Raw genomic sequence first — 18756 nt, 5'->3', positions numbered from 1 at the left:
CACCTCACATCTCTGCTCTCCTCACCCTTGTGTTTCTTTCCTTACATTACATTCTTTGTCCCCTTCCTTTCTTCCACTCACACAGGGACTTCTATACTGTGGTATAAAGGATCCCTATTATTATTATTATTATTTTTTATGTGCCCTCTTCTTTGTCATATGAGCAGGAGCAAGGACAAGAATATTCTTGTTGAAGCAGATCCAGAACCTGAAAGGACTCTGAAGAGGAAACTAAGAGAAGCTAAATTACAACAATCCAGAGATAACCTTTCAGAAATTTTCGAATAGGAAGAGGAGATGGCAGCCGAAAATAATAATAATGCAAGGAGAATGCTTGGTGACTTTACTGCACCTAATTCCAATTTACAAGGAAGAAACATCTCCATTCCTGCCATTGGAGCAGACAACTTTGAGCTGAAACTTCAGCTAGTTTCTCTGATGCAGCAGAACTACAAGTTTTATGGACTTCCATCTGAAGATCCTTTTCAGTTCTTAACTGAATTCTTGCAGATCTGTGATACTGTTAAGACTAATGGAGTAAATCCTGAAGTCTACAGGCTCATGCTTTTCCCTTTTGCTGTAAGAGACAGAGCTAGAGTGTGGTTGGACTCTCAACCCAAAGACAGCCTGAACTCTTGGGATAAGCTGGTCACGGCTTTCTTAGCCAAGTTCTTTCCTCCTCAAAAGCTGAGCAAGCTTAGAGTGGATGTTCAAACCTTCAGACAGAAAGAAGGTGAATCCCTCTATGAAGCTTGGGAAAGATACAAGCAGCTGACCAAAAAGTGTCCTTCTGACATGCTTTCAGAATGGACCATCCTGGATATATTCTATGATGGTTTATCTGAGCTATCAAAGATGTCATTGGATACTTCTGCAGGTGGATCTATTCACCTAAAGAAAACGCCTGCAGAAGCTCAAGAACTCATTGACATGGTTGCTAATAACCAGTTCATGTACACTTCTGAGAGGAATCCTGTGAGTAATGGGACGCCTATGAAGAAGGGAGTTCTTGAGATTGATACTCTGAATACCGTATTGGCTCAGAAAAAAATATTGACTCAGCAAGTCAATATGATTTCTCAGAGTCTGAATGGAATGCAAGCTACATCCAACAGTACTCAAGAGGCATCTTCTGAAGAAGAAGCTTATGATCCTGAGAACCCTGCAATAGCAGAGGTGAATTACTTAGGTGAACCTTATGGAAACACCTATAATCCATCATGGAGAAATCATCCAAATCTCTCATGGAAGGATCAACAAAAGCCTCAACAAGGCTTTAATAATGGTGGAAGATACAGGTTTAACAATAGTAAACCTTTTCCATCATCCACTCAGCAACAGACAGAGAACTCTGAACAAAATACCTCTAATTTAGCAAACTTAGTCTCTGATCTATCTAAGGCCACTGTAAGTTTCATGAATGAAACAAGGTCCTCCATTAGAAATTTGGAGGCACAAGTGGGCCAGCTGAGTAAAAGGATCACTGAAATCCCTCCTAGTACTCTCCCAAGCAATACAGAAGAAAATCCAAAAGGAGAGTGCAAAGCCATTGAATTAATTACCATGGCTGAACTTGTAAGGGAGGGAGAGGACGTGAATCCCAGTGAGGAAGACCTCCTGGGACGTCCAGTGATCAATAAGGAGCTTCTCTCTGAGGAACCAAAGGAATCTGAGACTCATCTAGAGACCATTGAGATTCCATTAAACCTCCTTATGCCATTCATGAGCTCTGATGAGTATTCCTCTTCTGAAGAGAATGAGGATGTTACTGAAGAGCAAGTTACCAAGTACCTTGGTGCAATCATGAAGCTGAATGCCAAATTATTTGGTATTGAGACTTGGGAAGATGAACCTCCCTTGTTCACCAATGAACTAAGTGATCTGGATCAACTGAGATTGCCTCAGAAGAAACAGGATCCTGGAAAGTTCTTAATACCTTGTACCATAGGCACCATGATCTTTAAGGCTCTGTGTGACCTTGGTTCAGGAATAAACCTCATGCCCCTCTCTATAATAGAGAAACTGGGAATCTATGGGGTGCAAGCTACTAAAATCTCTTTAGAGATGGCAGACAATTCAAGAAAACAGGCTTTTGGACAAGTAGAGGACATGTTAGTAAAGGTTGAAGGCCTTTACATCCCTAATGATTTCATAGTCCTAGATACTGGGAAGGATGAGGATGAATCCATCATCCTAGGAAGACCTTTCCTAGCCACAGCAAGAGCTGTGATTGATGTGGACAGAGGAGAATTGATCCTTCAAATAAATGAGGACAACCTTGTGTTTACAACTCAAGGATCTCTCTCTGCATCCATGGAGAGGAAGCTTAAAAAGCTTCTCTCAAAGCAGAGTCAAACAAAGCCCCCACAGTCAAACTCTGAGTTTGGTGTTGGGAGGCCACAACCAAACTCTAAGTTTGGTGTCAAACCCCCATATCCAAACTCTAAGTTTGGTGTTGGGAGGTCTCAACAAAGCTCTGTACATCTGTGAGGCTCCATGAGAGCCCACTGTCAAGCTATTGACATTAAAGAAGCGCTTGTTGGGAGGTAACCCAATGTTTATTTATCTAATTTTCATTGTTTTTTTTTTAGGTCCATAATCATGTGGAGTCGCAAAATAAATATAAAAATTGAAAACGGAATCAAAAACAGCAGAAGAAAAATCACACCCTGGAGGAAGACCTTACTGGCGTTTAAACGCCAGTAAGAAGCATGTTTTAGGCGTTCAACGCCAGAACAGAGCATGGTTCTAGCGCTGAACGCTAGAAATGGGCAGCATCTGGGCATTTGAACGCCAGAAATGCACCTTGGAGAAGAGTTGGCACTGAACGCCCAGAACAAGCATGGTTCTGGCGTTCAATGCCAGAAATGGGCAACAAATGGGCGTTCAACGCCCAGAACAAGCACCAATCTGGCGCTGAACGCCCAGAGTTGTGTGCAAAGGCATTTTACATGCCTAATTTGGTGCAAGGTTGTAAATCCTTAAGCACCTCAGGATCTGTGGACCCCACAGGATTCCCACCTACCTCCACTCACTTCTTCTCACCCCTCTTTCACACAATCCCATAAACACTCTTCCCCAAAACTCTTCACCAATCACCTCAATCTCCCTTCTCTTTTCCATTTACCACTCACATCCATACACCCCACCTACCTTAAAAATTCAAAATCTCTTTCCCACCCAATCCCACCCATATGACCGAATACACACATCCCTCCATCTCCTCCATATCTTCTTCTTCTTCTTCTATTCTTTCTTCTCTTGCTCGATGGTGAGAAAAATTCTAAGTTTGGTGTGGTAAAAGCATAAGCTTTTTGTTTTTCCATTACCATTGATGGCACCCAAGATCGGAGAATCCTCTAGAAAAGGAAAAGGGAAGACAAAAGCTTCCACCGCCGAGTCATGGGAGATGGAAAGGTTCATCTCTAAAGCTCATCAAGACCGCTTCTATGATGTTGTGGCCAAAAAGAAGGTGATCCCCGAGGTCCCTTTCAAACTCAAGAAAAATGAGTATCTGGAGATCCGACATGAAATCCAAAGAAGAGGTTGGGAAGTTCTAACAAACCCCATCCAACAAGTCGGCATTCTAATGGTTCAAGAGTTCTATGCCAATGCATGGATCACTAGGAACCATGATCAAAGTTAGAACCTGAATCCAAAGAATTATGTTACAATGGTTCGGGAGAAATACTTAGATTTTAGTCCGGAGAATGTGAGGCTGGCGTTTAACTTGCCTATGATGCAAGGAGATGAGCGCCCCTATACCAGAAGGGTCAACTTTAATCAAAGGTTGGTTCAAGTCCTCATGGACATATGTGTGGAAGGAGCTCAATGGAAGATTGACTCCAAAGGCAAGCCGGTTCAACTAAGAAGACTGGACCTCAAGCCTGTGGCTAGAGGATGGTTGGAGTTCATCCAACGCTCCATCATCCCCACTAGCAACCGATCTGAAGTTACTGTGGATCGGGCCATCATGATCCATAGCATCATGATTGGAGAGGAAGTAGAAGTTCATGAAGTCTTCTCCCTTGAACTCTACAAAATAGCCGAAAAGCCCTCCCCTGGGGCAAGGCTAGCTTTTTCTCATCTTATTTGCCATCTATGTTACTCAGCTGGAGCTTTCATAGAAGGAGACATTCACATTGAGGAAGAGAAGCCCATTACTAAGAAAAAGATGGAGCAAGCAAGAGAGCCCATTTATGGAGCACAAGAGGCGCAGGAAGCTCATCACCATGAGATCCCGGAGATGCCTCAAATGCATTTTTCTCCACAAAACTATTGGGAGCAAATCAACACCTCCCTAGGAGAATTAAGTTCCAACATGGGACAACTAAGGGTGGAACATCAAGAGCACTCCATCATCCTTCATGAAATTAGAGAAGATCAAAAAGCAATGAGGGAGGAGCAACAAAGACAAGGAAGAGACATAGAAGAGCTCAAGGACATCATTGGTACCTCAAGAAGAAAACGCCACCATCACTAAGGTGGACTCATTCCTTGTTCTCACTTTCTATTTTTTTCGTTTTCTCTATGTTAAGTGCTTATCTATGTTTGTGTCTTCATTACATGATCATTAGTAATTAGTAACTTTGTCTTAAAGTTATGAATGTCCTATGAATCCATCACCTCTCTTAAATGAAAACTGTTTTAATTCAAAAGAACAAGAAGTACATGAGTTTCGAATTTATCCTTGAGCTTAGTTTAATTATATTGATGTGGTGACAATGCTTCTTGTTTTCTGAATGAATGCTTGAACAGTGCATATGTCTTTTGAAGTTGTTGTTTAAGAATGTTAAATATGTTGGCTCTTGAAAGAATGATGACTAGGAGACATGTTATTTGATAATCTGAAAAATCATAAAAATGATTCTTGAAGCAAGAAAAAGTAGCAAAGAACAAAGCTTGCAGAAAAAAAAATAATAGAAAGAAAAAGAAAAAGCAAGCAGAAAAAGCCAAAGCTCTTAAAACCAAAAGGCAAGAGCAAAAAGCCAATAACCCTTAAAACCAAAAGGCAAGGGTAAATAAAAAGGATCCCAAGGCTTTGAGCATCAGTGGATAGGAGGGCCTAAAGGAATAAAATCCTGGCCTGAGCGGCTAAACCAAGCTGTCCCTAACCATGTGCTTGTGGCGTGAAGGTGTCAAGTGAAAACTTGAGACTGAGCGGGTAAAGTCAAGGTCCAAAGCAAAAGAAGAGTGTGCTTAAGAACCCTGGACACCTCTAATTGGGGACTTTAGCAAAGCTAAGTCACAATCTGAAAAGGTTCACCTAATTATGTGTCTATGGCATTTATGTATCCGGTGGTAATACTGGAAAACAAAGTGCTTAGGGCCACGGCCAAGACTCATAAAGTAGCTGTGTTCAAGAATCAACATACTGAACTAGGAGAATCAATAACACTATCTGAACTCTGAGTTCCTATAGATGCCAATCATTCTGAACTTCAATGGATAAAGTGAGATGCCAAAACTATTCAAGAGGCAAAAAGCTACAAGTCCCTCTCATCTGATTGGAGCTATGTTTCATTGATAGTTTGGAATTTATAGTATATTCTCTTCTTTTTATCCTATTTGATTTTCAGTTGCTTGGGGACAAGCAACAATTTAAGTTTGGTGTTGTGATGAGCGGATAATTTATACGCTTTTTGGCATTGTTTTTAGTATGTTTTTAGTAGAATCTAGTTACTTTTAGGGATGTTTTCATTAGTTTTTATGTTAAGTTCACATTTCTGGACTTTACTATGAGTTTGTGTGTTTTTCTGTGATTTCAGGTATTTTCTGGCTGAAATTGAGGGACTTGAGCAAAAATCAGATTCAGAGGTTGAAGAAGGACTGCTGATGCTGTTGGATTCTGACCTCCCTGCACTCAAAGTGGATTTTCTGGAGCTACAGAACTCAAAATGGCGCGCTTCCAATTGCGTTGGAAAGTAGACATCCAGGGCTTTCCAGCAACGTATAATAGTCCAAACTTTGGTCGATTTTAGATGACGTAAAAGGGCGTTGAACGCCAGTTCTACGCTGCTGTCTAGAGTTAAACGCCAGAAACAAGTCACAAACCAGAGTTAAACGCCAGAAATACGTTACAACCTGGCGTTCAACTCCAGAAAGAGCCTCTGCACGTGTAACATTCAAGCTCAGCCCAAGCACACACCAAGTGGACCCCGGAAGTGGATTTATGCATCAATTACTTACTTCTGTAAACCCTAGTAGCTAGTTTATTATAAATAGAACTTTTTATTATTGTATTAGACATCCTGAGTTTTATCTTCGGATCATAGAGTCTTGGTTACCCCGGTTCCCCTCTGGGGCCGAGACCAATGAACTCCATTATCACTTATGTATTTTCAACGGTAGAGTTTCTACACTCCATAGATTAAGGTGTGGAGCTCTGCTGTTCCTCAAAGATTAATGCAAAGTACTACTATTTTTCTATTCAATTCAACTTGTTCCGCTTCTAAGATATTCATTCGCACTTCAACCTGAATGTGATGAACGTGACAATCATCATCATTCCTTATGAACGCGTGCCTGACAACCACTTCCGTTCTACCTTAGATTGAATGAGTATCTCTTAGATCTCTTAATCAGAATCTTCGTGGTGTAAGCTAGATTGATGGCGGCATTTATGAGAATCCGGAAAGTCTAAACCTTGTTTGTGGTATTCCGAGTAGGATTCAGAGATTGAATGACTGTGACGAGCTTCAAACTCACGAGTGCTGGGCGTAGTGACAGACGCAAAAGGAAGGTGAATCCTATTCCAGCATGATCAAGAACCTCAGATGATTAGCCGTGCTGTGACAGAGCATTTGGACCATTTTCACAAGAGGAGGGGATGTAATCATTGACAACGGTGATGCCCTTGCATAAAGCCAGCCATGGAAAGGAGTAAGACTGATTGGATGAAGACAGCGGGAAAGCAGAGATTCAGAGGAACGAAAGCATCTCTACACGCTTATCTGAAATTCTCACCAATGAATTACATAAGTGTTTCTATCCCTATTTTCTGTTTAATTAGTATTATTTTCGAAAACTCCATAATCAATTATTATCCGCCTGACTGAGATTTACAAGGTGACCATAGCTTGCTTCATACCAACAATCTCCGTGGGATCGACCCTTACTCACGTAAGGTTTATTACTTGGACGACCCATTGCACTTGCTGGTTAGTTGTATCGAAGTTGTGACAAATTATGAATTGAGATTAGAGCACCAAGTTTTTAGAGCCATTACCAGAGATCACAATTTCGTGCACCACTCATAATCCTATATCACCCTCTCTCTCCATTCATAGTCATCCCTTCTGTTTTCCATTCACCACTCACATCCATACACCCCACCTACCTTCAAAATTCAAAATCTCTTTCCCACCCAAGCCCACCCATATAGCCGAATACACACATCCCTCCATCTCCTCCATATCTTCTTCTTCTACTACTATTCTTTCCTCTTTTGCTCGAGGGCGAGCAACATTCTAAGTTTGGTGTGGTAAAAGCATAGCTTTTTGTTTTTCCATAACCATTGATGGCACCTAAGGCCAGAGAAACCTCTAGAAAGAGGAAAGGGAAGACAAAAGCTTCCACCTCCGAGTCATAGGAGATGGAGAGATTCATCTCAAGGGTCTATAGCTCAGTGGTAGAACATTTGACTGCAAATCAAGAGATCCCTGAGATACCTCAGGGGATACATTTTCCTCCACACAATTATTGGAAGCAACTAAGGGTGGAACATCAAGAGCACTCCATCATCCTTCATGAAATTAGAGAAGATCAAAGAGCAATGAGGGAGGAGCAACAAAGACAAGGAAGAGACATAGAAGAGCTCAAGGACATCATTGGTTCCTCAAGAAGGAAACGCCACCATCACTAAGGTGGACTCAATCCTTGTTCTTAAATTTTCTGTTTTTTGTTTTCTTATGTTAAATGTTTATCTATGTTTGTGTCTTTATTACATGATCATTAGTGTCTAAGTGTCTATGCCTTAAAGTAGTGAATATGAATCCATCACCTCTCTTAAATGAAAAATGTTTTAAAAAACAAAAGAACAAGAAGTACATGGTTTCGAATTCATCCTTGAAACTAGTTTAATTATTTTGATGTGGTGACAATACTTTTTGTTTTCTGAATGAATGCTTGAACAGTGCATATGTCTTTTGAAGTTGTTGTTTATAAATGTTAAATATGTTGGCTCTTGAAGAATAAGGAAAAAGGAGACATGTTATTTGATAATCTGAAAAATCATAAAAATGATTCTTGAAGCAAGAAAAAGCAGTGAATACAAAAGCTTGCAAAAAAAAAAGAAAAAAAAAAGAAATGGCGAAAAAAAGATATAGAAAAAGAAAAAGGAAGCAGAAAAAGGCAAAAGCTCTTTAAACCAAAAGGCAAGAGCAAAAAAAGCCAATAACCCTTAAAACCAAAAGGCAAGGGTAAATAAAAAGGATCTCAAGGCTTTGAGCATCAGTGGATAGGAGGGCCTAAAGGAATAAAATCCTGGCCTAAGCGGCTAAACCAAGCTGTCCCTAACCATGTGCTTGTGGCGTGAAGGTGTCAAGTGAAAACTTGAGACTGAGCGGTTAAAGTCAAGGTCCAAAGCAAAAAAGGAGTGTGCTTAAGAACCCTGGACACCTCTAATTGGGGACTTTAGCAAAGCTTAGTCACAATCTGAAAAGGTTCACCCAGTTATGTGTCTGTGACATTTATGTATCCGGTGGTAATATTGGAAAACAAAGTGCTTAGGGCCACGGCCAAGACTCATAAAGTAGCTGTGTTCAAGAATCAACATACTGAACTAGGAGAATCAATAACACTATCTGAACTCTGAGTTCCTATAGATGCTACTCATTCTGAACTTCAATAGATAAAGTGAGATGCCAAAACTATTCAAGAGGCAAAAAGCTGCAAGTCCCGCTCATCTGATTAGAGCTATGTTTCATTGATACTTTGAAATTTATAGTATATTCTCTTTTTTTATCCTATTTGATTTTCAGTTGCTTGGGGACAAGCAACAATTTAAGTTTGGTGTTGTGATGAGCGGATAATTTATACGCTTTTTGGCATTATTTTTACATAGTTTTCAGTATAATTTAGTTAGTTTTTAGTATATTTTTGTTAGTTTTTAATTAAAATTCACATTTCTAGACTTTACTATGAGTTTGTGTGTTTTTCTATGATTTCAGTTATTTTCTGGCTGAAATTGAGAGACCTGAGCAAAAATCAGATTCAGAGGTTGAAGAAGGACTGCAGATGTTGTTGGATTCTGACCTCCCTGCACTCAAAGTGGATTTTCTGGAGCTACAGAATTCCAAATGGCGCGCTCTCAATTGCGTTGGAAAGTAGACATCCAGGGCTTTCCAGCAATATATAATAGTCCATACTTTGCCCAGGTTTAGATGATGCAAACTGGCGTTGAACGCCAGCTCCATGCTGCATTTTGGAGTCAAACGCCAGAAACAAGTTGCAAAGTGGAGTTAAACGCCAGAAACACGTTACAAACTGGCGTTCAACTCCAAAAATGACCTCTCCATGTGAAAGCTTTATGCTCAGCCCAAGCACACACCAAGTGGGCCCCGGAAGTGGATTTCTACATCATTTACTTATTTCTGTAAACCCTAGTAACTAGTTTAGTATAAATAGGACTTTTTACTATTGTATTTACATCTTTGGAATCATCTTTGGAATCATCTTTAGTTTTCATCTTTAGATCACGTTTGGGGGCTGGCCTCTCGGCCATGCCATGACCTTCATCACTTATGTATTTTCAACGGTAGAGTTTCTACACACCATAGATTAAGGTGTGGAGCTCTGCTGTTCCTCAAAGATTAATGCAAAGTACTACTGTTTTTCTATTCAATTCAACTTATTCCGCTTCTAAGATATTCATTCGCACTTCAACATGATGGATGTGATGATCGTGACAGTCATCATCATTCTCACTTATGAACGCGTGCCTGACAACCACTTCCGTTCTACCTTAGATTGAATGGATATCTCTTGGATATCTAATACAGGGGACCGAGTCCGAGATATTAGAGTCTTCGTGGTATAAGTTAGAACCCATGGATAGCCATTCCTGAGATCCGGAAAGTCTAAACCTTGTCTGTGGTATTCCGAGTAGGATCTGGGAAGGGATGGCTGTGACGAGTTTAAAACTCGCGAGTGCTAGGCGTAGTGACAGACGCAAAAGGATCAATGGATCCTATTCCAGTATGATCGAGAACCGACAGATGATTAGTCGTGCCGTGACAGAGCATTTGGACCTTTTTCACAGAGAGGATGGGATGTAGCCATTGACAACGGTGATGCCCTACATAAAGCTTGCCATGGAAAGGAGTAGAATTGATTGGATGAAGACAGTAGGAAAGCAAAGATCAGAGGAACGAAAGCATCTCCATACGCTTATCTGAAATTCTCACCAATGAATTACATAAGTATCACTATCCTATTTTATATTTTATTTATTTTCATCCACTATAATTTCTTAATACAATTTAATCTGCCTGACTGAGATTTACAAGGTGACCATAGCTTGCTTCAAGCCGACAATCTCCGTGGGATCGACCCTTACTCACGTAAGGTTTATTACTTGGACGACTCAGTGCACTTGCTGGTTAGTTGTACGAAGTTGTGAAACAGATATAAGATCATGAACGTGCGTATTGAGTTTTTAGCGCCGTTACCAAGGAATGGAATGATTACGATTTCGCACACCACACGTCCAGACGTGTCCCAACAACAAGCAAAAATTTTGATGAAGATCTGAGTTCTGAAGATCTAAGTGGTAGAGTATATGCTTTACCACCAAACCCAACCAGAATTGATGCAGGGATACCCAATGACACTGAAAACCCATATTCTGACCCATATGACCCATATTTGCAAGATGTCCAAGATCATAATGAAAAAAACACTGAAGATCTACTTACTTATTTACAAGACCCGAATATAGATCTTAGGGCTTACTTATTTACAAGACCCGAATATGGATCTTAGGACTGTCAACTTAGCCTGTGATGATACATCATCTTTTTAAGACGCTGATGAGACTCTTCCAAAAGACTATTTTAAGTCGTCCATTTATTAAAATAAATGTTCTCACTATATATAATTATTGAGTGCACTAAAATAAAGTGATATTTGTCACTTGTCTAAATAAAATAAAAAAAAAATAAAATTTATCCATATCTTTCAACTAGCATTGTATAATAGACTTGTTTAAATTCGATAAGGTATTACTGTCATCGGAGACCTCGGTAAATAAAATTATATTCTTTGTGTCTATTGCCCCCAAAAACAAGGGCTACTTACACGTGTTTTTTGACTGAAAAATATAAAAAATCTGTTTAAAAACACATAGTGTTGAATTAAAAAAAAAATTAAAATTCGCACCAAAAAATTAAAGAATAACAATAAGAGCGAAACATGGCACAAAAGAAATTGATGGAAAGAGTGCTACAAATGTTATTTGTTTCTTTTACGGTAATATTAAAAAGATAAAAAATTATATCTAAATTTATCTTATTTAAACTATAACAATAATTAATAAATAAGAAAGTTTAAGTGCTAGTAATTTTTGTGTTTTCTGGCCAACATTTAATCATTAAAACAAAAGTGAGTGATCTCCTATTATTAGATGTAATCTTACACTATTAAAAATTTTATTAATGATCAATTGATGATTACAAAACACCAAAATTACTGGTCCCCTAGCATTTTTCTTAATAAATATTAAATAAAATAAATTTAAATTATTTTGTTTATTTTTTAATTTTTTTTTTGTCTTCTAAAATATTATGGTCTCTTTCATCGTCCGAACGCGATAAATTATACTGTACTTAAAATGAATTTATTAGTATTAAGTGCTATCAATGCAAGGAATGAAAGTGATAATACAAGATGGAAACCGGTTAAAAACAAAAAAAAATAAACAAACCGGCTGTTTTTTGCTGTGGGCAACAGTGCAACTGTACAAGACATGTTCAACGTGATGGAGATTCGAGAGAAGTGGCTGCATTGAAAAGAATTCATATTTGTATTTATGGGATGACTCAATTAATCAAATTCCAGTTGAGCTACTCCCTGACGGGGATTGATATTTCCATGCTTTTTTTACTCATCGTCGCTGCTACTCCAAAATGAATATTCAAGTTAGCCTTAATTTTTCACCGAAAATCCACCGACCACCACTGCTCCAATTGGGTCAATGTTAAAAAAAGGAGGTGGTCACATATCACATCACACTTTTACACAGTTAATTATTCATGTGTGCTCTCCCATGGAAACGTCTCTGGTATAGATACACACAAACATTCATACGTATAGATTATGAGGTGGATGAAGCAGACAGTAACACGTAGTTTCGTTATTCTGTGCTATATGGAAATCCACAATGACAAAAGCTTGGCAGTACAGGTTGACGCAGACAGGGAGCAGGTATTGTCGCTGCTGATCACACTTAACTGCTAACCACGTTGAGCTTATGAAATGTGTTTGTTCTAATTTTTTTGTAAACTGGGCTTATAGGACTAACTGCTTTTATTGCAATTTTCGGGTGAGAAATGTGGGCTTTTATCTTTTCTCTTTGTTGTAACGTGCTGGTAGGAGAATGAGCTTAGTGGTAGTGTTCAAAAACCTAATATACATATCCGTGTACAACCATCAATACTATTCAAAAAGTTTCTTAAGTTACACCAAAAAATAAAAGTTTCTTAGGTTTCTTACTCTAACAAACCCCACCACAAAAAAAAAGGTAATTAAATAACATGTACTTTAATCTATTTGATTAAAAAATTATATAATAATCATTGTTATCTTTATGTGTGTTAGTAACAATAATATAAAACATATATTTATTATTAATATAGTCAAATTATTACTAAATAAAACTTATTATGTTAACAATAAATATATTACGATGATTAAAGTTACATAACATAAAACATGTATTTATTATTAATATAGTTAAATTATTAATAAATAAAATTTATTACGTTAGCTATAAATATATTACGATGATTAAACTTACATAATATAAAAATTTAAAATTTCTCCAAAAGTATTTAGTAAAAAATTTAACATTCCATGTTTCCATAACAAATAAAGTAAATTAAATATATTATAATGATACATACACCTCATTATTATTTTTACTATTATAATAATATTATTAGTAACATCAAATATTTTTTTATTAATATCCTAAATTTTAATTATTTTTTATATTTTTTACTAATCATATAATATACACTAAATAAAAAATTACATATTTTTGTAATGCGTTAATTATTATTTTTTTTTAGAACAATAAAATAACTGTCACCGATTTATAAATAAAAAATATTATCACAATGTAAATTAGTGGAACATTTTAGTCCTTATGGTGGAGGAGATGGTAACTTCTTAGTTCTTACAATGCTGCGTCATTTTTTTTCCTTTATTTTGTAATGGCTTATGTCTTTCTTTATTTTTGGCCAATAGTTCATATGAGAGATTTTTTTTTTTTTTGGAGATGATATGAAGACATATTTAAAGCCTTGACTAAGCCACTTTGACAGACCCCTGTGACATCCTTCAAAATTAGGCAAATTCTCTGGTATGGATACACACAAACATCCATACTTATGGATTCTGACGTGTATGGAGAAGGGAATGACGCGTGGAACAAATGCTCCTGCAGTCCTGCTCTACATGAGGACCTGAATTCCGAAAATCTATCAGCACAGTGACTCAAACGGGAGAGATTACATGTTGTCGGAGGTTTATGTTAAAATTAATGTTTGGTTAATGTGAGTTTGGTGATTATAATTTTTGGTAAATGGGCTGAAGTTATTTGAGCTCATTTAGGGTTGCTATTTTTTATGCTACGTACCAATTAGACGAAAGAAAAAACCATATTGTATGGAGACTTCGAACATATATCCGTGACCAAACACCTTAATTTTGAAGGATGTCACAGGTGGTCTGTCAAAGTGGCTTAGCCAAGGCTTTAAATGTGTCTTCATATCATCTCCAAAAAAAAAAATCTCTCATATGAACTATTGGCCAAAAACAAAGAAAGACATAAGCCATTACAAAATAAAGGAAAAAAAAATGACGCAACATTGTAAGAACTAAGAAGTTACCATCTCCTCCACCATAAGGACTAAAATGTTCCACTAATTTACATTGTGATAATATTTTTTATTTATAAATCGGTGACAGTTATTTTATTGTTCTAAAAAAAATAATAATTAACGCATTACAAAAATATGTAATTTTTTATTTAGCGTATACTATATGATTAGTAAAAAATATAAAAAATAATTAAAATTTAGGATATTAATAAAAAAATATTTGAACTAATAATATTATTATAATAGTAAAAATAATAATGAGGTGTATGTATCATTATAATATTTTAATTTACTTTATTTGTTATGGAAACATGCAATGTTAAATTTTTTACTAAATACTTTTGGAGAAATTTTAAATTTTTATATTATGTAAGTTTAATCATCGTAATATATTTATAGCTAACGTAATAATTTTTATTTATTAATAATTTAACTATATTAATAATAAATACATATTTTATGTTATGTAACTTTAATCATCGTAATATATTTATTGTTAACGTAATAAGTTTTATTTAGTAATAATTTGACTATATTAATAATAAATATATGTTTTATATTATCGTTACTAACACACATAAAGATAACAATGATTGTTATATAATTTTTTAATCAAATAGATTAAAGTACATGTTATTTAATTACCGTTTTTTTTTTTTTTTTTGTGGTAGGGTTTGTTAGAGTAAGAAACCTAAGAAACTTTTATTTTTTTGGTGTAACTTAAGAAGCTTTTTGAATAGTATTGATGGTCGTACACGGATATGTATATTAGATTTTTGAACACTACCACTAAGCTCATTCTCCTACCAGCACGTTACAACAAAGAGAAAACATAAAAGTCCACATCTCTCACCCGAAAATTGCAATAAAAGCAGTTAGTCCTATAAGCCCAATTTACAAAAAAATTAGAACAAATACATTTCATAAACTCAAAGTGGTTAGCAGTTAAGTGTGATCAGCAGCGACAATACTTGCTCCCTGTCTGCTTCAACCTGCACTGCCAAGCTTTTGTCATTGTGAATTTTCATGTAGCACAGAATAACAAAACCATGTCTGCTTCATCCTCCTCATAATCTATACGTATGGATGTTTGTGTGTATCTATACCAGAGACGTTGATTTATACCCTGTTATATTATGATCGTTATGATGGACTCCTTTCCCCCACCACCGTCCAACCTCCTCATCATTTTCATTGGATACTACTTTATTCATAAAGCCAATAACATGAATCAAGAATCGTCATCCCATTCGTCATCATCATCATCTTTGACCGCTCATCTCAATGGATTTAAAACTGTCGAATCCAAGATTCCTATACGGGCCGGGTGAAGACCCGTTTTCTTCGCCCAACATCCCATTGACCCCTTTCCTTCTCCACCGCATTCTCATCATCCACACCCCAGCCCCAATAAAGACAATCCCAACCATAACCCCAACCACCACCCCAACCCGAACCCCAACCCGATTCTTCCCACTCTCACTTTTCCTCACCTTAAAATACCCAATCTTGTACTCTTCCCCGGAACCCGACATCGTCCCAATCGGGTAGTCCATTATGTAACAAAACCCGCTTACGTTGTTGTACATCGCACCCCAACAGCTACAGTTTCTCTCGCACAACCCTTCACACTCCGCCGAAGACGGCGTCGTCACGTGACCATCCAGCTCCTTATGCGGTGGCTCTACCCCCGTCCTTCGAATCACTGAGTAACTGTCTCCACCAATCTTTTCCGAGCACAAGTTTCCGTTGCTACCACCGAAGCAACCAACACCCGGTTCGAACCGGGTTCGGTTATCCAAACACGAGCACCCAGACCCGCCCGGAGTACACAAACCGTACGATCCGCAGGGGAGTGGAAGCTCGCAGGTTTCCGTTATGGCCTGGTAGTTGAGCACCCAGCTGGACTTGTTGGAATTCCAATAATACCCTTTGAGGTTCCCATCGGGTTCTAACCGCACGAACAGAAACGACGATGCCGTTGGAGTTTGTTGGAAGCTGTCGAACTTCTGAACGTCAATGGGCTTGGCGCTGGTTTGGTACATGCCGAGATACCCCTCTTTATTGACACGTGCGTAGATTGGTCCCTGTCCTTGTTTTATAACTTCTTTGGCCTCCAGTGCGGTGCGCTTCCAGTAGAGTAACTGCCCCAACGAACTTGCATCATTTTCAGGGTAGTTAGCGTAGAGCCCCATGAAATCGTTGCCTAACCGCAACGAGTACAAACCATTTTGCGACGATAATGACATGGCGGTTGTGAAGTTCTGGTCCTGAACGAGAGTATTTGTGGGGAAATCGAAGCTTTGCCATATGGGAGTGGCTTTGGCTTTGTTTAGGATCTGAAGGTTGGAGGTGTTAAGTAGCAGAAGGGTATCGCCGCCGGTTGTTGCGGTTGACCAGAGGAGGTTTGTTTTGGGGTCGGAGAGGAGAAGAGTGCCGTTGAAGGAGAGGCGCGTGGTGTGGGACCATGAGGCCAAGTGAGTTGGGTTAGCGAGCCAGAGTGGCTGCAAGGATGCTACGTGGATGACGGCGAGTGCGAGGTGGTTTTGGTTCTGGCGGAGGAAGCATAAAGAGAAATTGCCAGTAGGGTCGGTGAAAAGGGACTCAAACGGCGCCGTTTGGGATTGTGGTGACGCGGAGAAGCCTATGTGGATCTGTGGTGATGCGGAACATGTCAACGCTGTGGCGAGGGAGAGGAATAGTAACAGCAGCAAGGGGGACATGTGAGTAGGCCTAAACATGTTAGTTGAATTAATATGATCAATACACAGGGAAAGAAGTTCATCAGTGTGAGAGTTTCCATTTATAGAGTTAAGAAAACTACTGTTGTGAAAAATAGAGTAAAATTCAATAGAGTTAAAAGATTCACACGCTCACAAAAAAATAAAAAAAAGTAGAGATGTTATTGATAAGAATACTAAATAAAATAGTTAACCAATTTCAATCTATCTACTTAATATACTAAAATTGGATTTTCTCCCAACGAATGAAGGTGAGGTGTCGATCCCTCGTGATTCTATTTTCTCTCCAAAATGAATGCACTATTTTCTATTCTAAATTATTTTATAAAAAATATCTTTATTATAATTAATATTTAATAAATAATACATAATTATACTAATTTAAGAACATGTGTTCATTATAATTATATCAAATCAATATTTAATGCATTATTAAACTACTTATCAATTACTAATTAATAATAATAATAATAATAATAATAATAATAATAATAATAATAATAATAATAATAATAATAATGATATGATAATTGCACCAGTCGTTAATCATGATAAGAATATTTGAATCTAATCATAAAATGACCAAATTTTATGATATTAATAACGCACATTAATTTTAAATATTTTTAGTCATTTTAATTATATTAATTTTAAAAATATTGATATAATTCTCATTCTTATTCATTATCCAATAATAATAATAATAATAATAATAATAATAATAATAACTTGAAAAACCTGTATATAAACTATTCCAATTATCCGTGTAATATTATTAAAATTCTATCTACTTAATATATTAAAATTGAATTTTCCCCCGGTTAAAGGAAGTGGGGTGTCGATTCCTCATGAATTCATTTTTCTGCCAAAATGAATGCACTATTTTTTTCTTCTAAGTTTATTTTATAAAAATATCTTTATTATAATTATACTATAATTAGCATTTAAGTAATAATGCATAATTATACTAATTTAGAAAAATATCTTTATTATAGTTATATAAAATCAATATTTAATGCATTATTAAACTACTTATCAATTATCAATCGAAAATATTTTTAATCATAATAATAATAATAATAATAATAATAATAATAATAATAATAATAATAATAATAATATGATAATAGCACCGGTTATTAATAACCAATTTATATTTCTCTAAGTAAATTTATTTTAGAAAAATATCTTTATTATAATTAAATTACAATATTACAATTAATATTTAATGAATAATACATAATTATACTAATTTAAGAAAAATATCTCTATTATCTATCTATTCTATTTATTCTATTATATTATATAAAAATCAGATTTTTTCACTTAATGATAGAACTGAAGTGGCATGCTCTTGAGGTGTTTCCTTATTTATTTCATTTAATTCGTTAAAACAAATCAATTATAATTAATTCATTATATCAATTAATTAATTTGATTAGACATTCAAATCTCACCATTTATTATAATTTATATAAATTGATTAATTATAATTAATTATATCAATTAATTAATTTAGTTAGTTATATTAATTATTTAATTTGATTGGAATAAATATCAAATTATTTAAAAATAATAAATATGATAACGAAATATATGAATTAATTTAATTAGTTTATTTTTCTCAATACCATCTATTTATACAAGATCAAATATTTTTTACTCATTCTCTCTCTCTCCTCCTCCCTCCCTCTCTTCCTCTCTTTCTCTCTCTCTCGTGTTTAAGGTACAATTTTTATAATTTATTTAATTTTTGTTTTTTATCTTTATTTATACATTTCATTTTTTATTTTTTTATTTTTTTATTTTAATTGCTTATTATTAGGCGCATACTTTCTTTTCTTTTTGTTTGTGTATGTGGTTTATATGTTAATGCTTTTATTGATTCTCTTCATTATTATTTTTTTTTGTGT

General features: G+C 36.2%; 1 protein-coding gene and 1 non-coding gene across 2 annotated transcripts; both read right to left on the bottom strand.

Moving 5' to 3' along the window:
* Nucleotides 1–693: 693 nt before the first annotated feature.
* On the bottom strand, nucleotides 694–801 carry LOC148561621 (small nucleolar RNA R71). Its single transcript, XR_015888020.1, has one exon. It is a non-coding gene; the product is annotated as a small nucleolar RNA R71 (small nucleolar RNA).
* Nucleotides 802–11820: 11019 nt separating this feature from the next.
* On the bottom strand, nucleotides 11821–17040 carry LOC107648802 (D-mannose binding lectin protein with Apple-like carbohydrate-binding domain-containing protein). Its single transcript, XM_016352615.3, has 2 exons — nucleotides 15209–17040; nucleotides 11821–12277 (listed from the first exon to the last, which is right to left on the bottom strand). The coding sequence occupies exon 1, from the start codon at nucleotides 16841–16843 to the stop codon at nucleotides 15365–15367; it is 1479 nt and encodes a 492-aa protein (XP_016208101.1). The 5' UTR covers nucleotides 16844–17040; the 3' UTR covers nucleotides 11821–12277; nucleotides 15209–15364.
* Nucleotides 17041–18756: the final 1716 nt, after the last annotated feature.

The sequence above is a fragment of the Arachis ipaensis genome, chromosome B6, assembly GCF_059453495.1.
Source record: "Arachis ipaensis isolate K30076 ecotype BB chromosome B6, ASM5945349v1, whole genome shotgun sequence".
NCBI classification, from domain to species: domain Eukaryota; kingdom Viridiplantae; phylum Streptophyta; class Magnoliopsida; order Fabales; family Fabaceae; genus Arachis; species Arachis ipaensis.
The sequence above is the reverse complement of the archived record's forward strand: the minus strand, read 5'-3'. Positions and strand labels throughout refer to the sequence as shown.